At 38.7% G+C, this 6,417-nt stretch overlaps 1 protein-coding gene across 3 annotated transcripts; it reads left to right on the top strand.

Annotated features, from left to right (window-relative positions):
* The first annotated feature begins 1,758 nt into the window (after window positions 1-1,758).
* Window positions 1,759-6,318, top strand: LOC110713029. 3 transcript variants are annotated; one of them, XM_021891499.1, is made up of 4 exons: window positions 1,759-2,548; window positions 2,637-2,769; window positions 3,690-3,965; window positions 4,348-5,450. In XM_021891499.1, the coding sequence occupies exons 1-4, from the start codon at window positions 2,436-2,438 to the stop codon at window positions 4,387-4,389; spliced, it is 564 nt and encodes a 187-aa protein (XP_021747191.1). In that variant the 5' UTR covers window positions 1,759-2,435; the 3' UTR covers window positions 4,390-5,450. The 3 variants fall into 3 exon arrangements, with proteins under 3 accessions (XP_021747191.1, XP_021747189.1, XP_021747190.1); XM_021891497.1 differs by lacking the exon at window positions 4,348-5,450 and adding an exon at window positions 5,458-6,318 and having other exon boundaries at window positions 1,760-2,548; XM_021891498.1 differs by lacking the exon at window positions 4,348-5,450 and adding an exon at window positions 5,458-6,318 and having other exon boundaries at window positions 1,763-2,548; window positions 2,640-2,769.
* Window positions 6,319-6,417: the final 99 nt, after the last annotated feature.

Below are 6,417 nucleotides of genomic sequence, written 5' to 3'. Positions count from 1 at the left end.
TGGGTGGCAGTAGGCTCTGCCCATTTATCTCCTTTTTCCACTTCATGACTTTCTCTCGCTGTATGTAGACGAGAGTGCTTCTCCTCGAAGTCATCGGAGTGCCAATTGGAGGTGCTGGGCTCAGAGTCATCGCTCGAGCTCTCAGGCAAAGCAGCCGCCTGCCCGGATAGATCAATGATAGGAGGGTCATTCTAAACCTCTTCCCCTGATTCTGCCAAAATAGAATCACTTGGAGTGCTTGGGACTCCTGGTGGCACGTCCGAGATCTCGCTAATAGGCGCATAAAATGAGGAGCCGTCTGAATTTGTTATCTTGGTCGTTCTATTTGTTCTGGCCATGGTGTCCTACACAGACACATAGACAGTTGGACTTGGGGCAGTTCGCAAAGGGTGGTCCAGCATGGGGCAGTCGACACTCTTAGTTCTAGATTCAGCTGTCCCCGGTGACCGGCTGATCACTAACCTAGGTCGTGTCGTGTGCTTTTGGGTTACCATTTTTGAAAAAAGAAAAACAAAGAGAAAGTTGCAAAAGAGAACAGGCGGTTACCTTTGAGTAGAGATGTCTGAACTATTAAAAAATCGAGCGGCTGAAGAAGCAGGCGGTCTGAGAACAGACGGTCTGAAAGCAAGCGGCAGTCGTCCAAAATGTCAGAGCAAAAGTCCAAAGTTCTGTCTGAAAAAGTTTCTAGAATGTCCAAATGATTTGGACATCCCCTATTTATAGGAGGGGGGAATTTCAAGGGTTAAAAAAAAACGGTAAAAACCGTTAGCCAATCATAACGGGACACCTGTCACAGGCGCCACGTGGCATGCCACGTCACCCCTGTGAGAGGCAAATGATTAGGGGATTTTTCCCCGCCACGTGGACCACTCAAGCCCTGCCACGTGTCCGCTACGTGGACCAACCAGAGTCTGCCACGTGTCACCTCGTGAGAGATCCAGGGTGGACCAATCCGGCCATGACACGTGGCAGACAAATAGCCAACCCGAAAACTGGCCTCTAACGGCCTAAATTCTTAGGCAAAGCCCAGTCAGTCCTAGGTTTACTGAAACCTAGTACTGGGCATGTTTTCCAACACCCTATAAAAGGGGAGATGTTCCTTCTGAGGAGCATCATTCAGAAAAAATTAATTCGCATACACATTAACTCACAATCAAAGAAAGTCAGATACCTGACACCTCGAACTGAGCAATTACACATTGCAGATACTCTCTTGGAATCCAAGAGAGACCCTTTACTTTCCGCACTTTACTCCACAAACACGTTCTAACTTGATCGTCGGAGGCGGAACTTCCACCCATAGGAGTCTCTGTTGTTTTGCAGGTACAGGCGTCCAGAGGTCGATCTTGGAATTGTAACTTTCCCGCAGGACATCAAAAAACCCCGAAACACTATGAATTCCAACCTTCAACCACCAGATTTGCAAGTCGTTTTTGCGTAATTGAACGCTTTTCCAAGTTTTGTTAGTGTTGTTGGCTTTGTTTCGGCAATTTTGGCAAATTGCTTCAATTAGCCCAATTTCACATCAACAAAACCATAACCTCTCATAGCTAACAACAAACATTGCATAAATGTATCATCACTAATCTTAACATACTTGTTGAAATTAACAGTTATGAACAATTTAGAATTGAAAACACTAACCAAAATAACCATTTACCTAATTCAAAAACCCTAACTTCAGAGCATAAATCAAACAAAATACGTTAACTAGTCACCAACAATGTCGAACTATCTAATTAATAGGCAAAAAGGTTTAACCATTTCACATCCAATACAACCAACAAAGTATTGACTCACTTGGTAAAGTTCTTACCTCAAATCCTAGAGGTTTGGGGTTTGGTTTGAATCCTATTAAGTGAGGGTATTTGGAGTAGAGATTCCCTAACTTTCTCCTCTACTCCTAAGTGTCTGACCAGCAAATATTAGATTAAAAAAATTGTAAAGATTGAGGTATGGTCATGATCCTCCTTACCATTTTTCAAAAAAAAATAATAAAAATATTTACATCCACTATAATACTAAAAACACATGGGAAATCATTCACTTCAAAAAAAAACCCTAAATAACATATTAACACATAATTACCCAAATTTCCAGCTTCTGATACCACGCCAGTCGAAACCTTCAACAACAGAAGAACAACCATCTCACTGCAATAAACTTCCTTCCACAACCGGACAATTGACTACAGGCGCTAAATGTTAAAGTAGCGGAGTTGATTACTTGCTGAGTTAACCCAAATAACTAGAGTTGAACACAGTTAACTCAAGCATCTTGTAAATTACATATGTATCCTTCAGAAAGCAGTTGAAGTTACGTATTTGCCCGTTGATAAACAACAAGTTGAAAGGGAATACATCTGGTCATGATCTGCCATGGCAGCGCAGAAAATATTTATACAAATCCTTCATCACCGTCGTGACTCGTGAGCCATGGCTTCCTTGATAAACTGTCTATCTGCAATACGCATTCTATCTCCTCGATCTTTTCTTGTCGCTTTGATTCTCATTTCGTCGCTTCTGCAACTCTCTCTCTCCCACCAACTGTAAGTTCCGATGACCAACCACCATCTTCACTCTCTCTTTCTCTCAGTCTGTAGATTAATGGGTTGTTATCAATTCTGATTTGTGAAGCAGAACAAACGAAGAAGAAGAAGGATTTGGGCGTCGGAAACTTTTAGGGTTTAAAGAGAAACCAGATGGTTCGAATACTACTTTTGAATGCTCCCCTTCTGGTCCTTGCGTTTCCTGTCAGTATTCTGAGAAGGTTCTTTCCCTTTCTTATTTCATCAATTTCATGTTGTTTTTTTTAAAATTTGTTTGTATTTCTATTAATTTTGTGTAATTTGATTGAATTGAATTGACCCGCCTTTTGATTAGATCCATTTTTATGGGAAATGGGAAATTGAATTATGTCTGAATTTAAGTATTTGATCTTGCTTCTGTATTTGAAAATTAATTGTTAATGTTATGTTTTTGGAAACTTTGAGCGTTTTTGGAATTAAAAAGTTGTGAGATAGCTTCCTTAAATTATTGAAATGCTTGACTCTATCTTGCTGCGTCGCCTGATTAGTAAGGGGGCACTGGTCGAAAACCCGAAATACTCAATCATGTAATTAAAGTGGTAAATTTTGATCAATATGCTTTGCTAGAGTGGTTTCTGGCTTCTTCAATGCTACGAAGTATTTAATTGGGAAGTTTGAGCTCTGATATGGTATGGTATCGTTTCCTTTAACAATACAAATACCTGTTTCTATTTTGCTGCGTAGTAAGGAGCCATGATCGATGGTCGAAATGCTTATACATGTACCCGAGGCTAGGAGGTTAATATTATCACTATGCATTAAGCGCAGAGAAGAGTTGATTCTTGGAAGAGTTCTTTGTGGCTCCTTATGTATTATAATAAAGATTTTGGATTGTGGTTATCTTTTGAATCGTAGTAGCATATATTATGATGAACTGCTTTTGAACTAGACCGAGGCAAGTACTTGAGCATTTGAATATCGCGGATGCTGGTATAAGCATCATACATTCATACTGTATGATTCTACAATTGTTGATGATTTGTGATTTTAGACACTAGTAGGTGAAAGAAAGTTCAATAATCTTAGCTACTTTGCTCTTCTGGTGTCAACATGCTTGCTGTCAGGCTAGCAGCTGATCAAGTGATATCTGTTCTTCTCACAGAAAGATGACAAATATCGCTGTAGTGAAACTGGATATCGTATTCCTTTTAAGTGTATCAAAGTTGGAGATGTGAAAAAGGAAACAATTGGTAATGTCCCTCAAAATGGCCAATCTACTCAAGAAGGATCTGTTAATGCAGACAATGTTGCAACTAAGCACAGGACACTAGCAACAGACAAGTCTTCTAGTCAGAAGGGTGAACCCCTAGAGTATGTGACCTACAGAAGTTGTATACAGGGTGTAAATGAAGAGAAGCTCTCGGTTCTTGGTTTTGAGGTGCGTAATTCTGCCTATTATTCAGTTTTTTTTTTTTTTTTACAACTTTAAAAATGAAGATAAGCTCTCAGTTCTTGTCTTCCAAAGCATTACTTATTCTTCTTGTATTAGTGTTTTTGCTTTCACATATTTATAGACAAAGGTTCATAACTTGGTATAAGCTTTGTTTGGATGACAGTGTGTTCTTTAGCTCTAGAACTTGTTGGTTGTATGACTGATATTAATAGCCATTATCCATGAACATGTTTTTCCATCCCATCTACATTAACAAGATTAGTACTTTTATTTTGTCACTGAGTTTAGGTAAATACCTTGTCAACTAGTAGCGCTCAAGTAATAAGTAACGTGATCTCATGCAACTAGGTGTGCTCAATTATTGCAGAAAGATGCTAAAAACCTGCCATCTGCGTGTCCTTCATGTTGAGAGAATTGTGCTTAGTTGTGTTGCAAAGACAAGATGCTGGCTCTGAATTGTGCAATCAAGAATTGTGCCCCCTCTGAATTCAAGAGGAAGATACGAAATGCTGGCTGTTGCACTTGCAGATCATTTTTGTCCATAGTATTGGATCCTCTAAATGATCTTGCAGAAATGTAAAGTGATTTGGGGCTTGAGAGAGGAACCAGTGCCCTATTTGTGGGAGACGTCTTAATGCATCAGTGAGAAAATGTGATACAGTACTTTTCCCTTTGTACTTGATACAGTTAATAGGAAGAACAGAAGGGATGCCCTCTTTTTGGGAGACCTCTTAGTGCACCAGTGAGAAAATGTGAAACAATACTTTTCACTTTGTACTCGATAAAAATGACAGAAGGGATGCCATTTGATTCATGCAGCATGCCACAAACTTTTTGTTCTGATTTACTTGAAGGTCTTTGCTTCAACAAAGCTATATATGACAGCATCCATGAACCAATTCCACCTGATGAGATCAGACTTAGTTCAGGTTTATTTAGTCTGTATGTGCTCGCATTTGTGCTTTGTATCCACAGAAATAAAACCAGCACCTGCATCTTGTGGCTTTCTTCTTCTAGACCCCTGGCACCTTTGATATGCAAGAAGGATCCCTTAGTATATTTCAAGCAATTTCTCTTAGATTTTATTTGCATAAGCAATAGGAGTCCTGCATGATACTTCTAATGGTGGATTGTCCAAGCAAGACAATTGGAGAATATTTGAGGGTTGAATAAATACAATTAATTGATATGTGTATAGCTAATCTCCTTATTTTTATTATCCTTTATGGAGCAAATCTGGTTTTGTGTTAATGTACTTTAATGTTGAGCATGCTTGATTTTCTAAACCTTTTTTCTCCCTCAACCTTGTGTAGATTTTGCTGGCATCCTAAATTTGGAAGTAGCTGTGCATATGAATTTTTTTCTCTATTATTGTAGCTGTGCATATGTTCTGAAGGGTTTTCATGCAGGTTTTGTTTTGTTTCTGTATACTTTGAACCATTGATGTCCTAATATTTTTTGTTAAACTATTTAATAGGTTCTTATATTGGGTCTCTTGCTCGTCAGTGGATCATTTGTATTCATCAGGCAGAAAAAAACTGTAGCGATGGCTGGTATTGGAAATGCAAGGGTTCAGAGTAACTCTAGGTTTTAAAAAATTCTTTTGGCATGGTCACGGCTGTGTTAGTGAAATGAAAGCCATTTTTTTTATTTTTATTTTTACTTTTACCTTTTCTTGTAAATGTTGTGATAGGCTGTCATGAAAGCTCTTGACCCACAAATCTACAAAGTTTCAAACCCTCACCTTTATCAGTTCATTATAAGGCTCTTTGTAAGTTTTATGTAGTAATATTTTCTTGGCTGATTTTGTTCTTCTGTTTGTGGCTGTGGCATGTATAATTAGCTGTAGCTCTTGAGCTTGACTCTTGTCCAACTTTGCGTAAGTATCATATGGGATTGCTTGCCAAGGTGAAGTCATTGCATAATTAAGCAAGACACGATGAGGGTGTATTTCCCAGCAATATGTTTTATTCAAGGAGGTTGGGATGCATAAGCAGTCGATAACATCATTTTGTAAAATTAGAGAAAATCTTGATGGAAACTGAAGGGGGTTTCTCTACCACATTCAAGCAGCAACTTACGATTACTCCAGATATATTGTGCTATGAGCCTATGAATTGGTTTGTTGTAGTCAATCACTCGACCTTGACGGTATATGCTTGCAGAGGCTTCAGAAACGCTGTGAAACTTTATGCCCTATGCCACAAATCACAATCTATATGAATCGTATAGCTAAGATGTACCTCTATATTATGTACCACTATATTATGGACGTAGTTATAATTTGTTTCTGGTATAGACATGATTTGTTTTAAGTTAAAAGAATAACTTAGCTTGATCCAGTGTTCAGATTTTGATTTCTTGATCTAAGGTCAAGGAGGACCAGTGAGATACTTTTAGAGGAAAGCTAGTGGATGACAAAAATAAATGATAAATT

Source organism: Chenopodium quinoa, unplaced genomic scaffold, assembly GCF_001683475.1.
Source record: "Chenopodium quinoa cultivar QQ74 unplaced genomic scaffold, ASM168347v1, whole genome shotgun sequence".
Classification (NCBI taxonomy): Eukaryota; Viridiplantae; Streptophyta; class Magnoliopsida; order Caryophyllales; family Amaranthaceae; genus Chenopodium; species Chenopodium quinoa.
The sequence above is the reverse complement of the archived record's forward strand: the minus strand, read 5'-3'. Positions and strand labels throughout refer to the sequence as shown.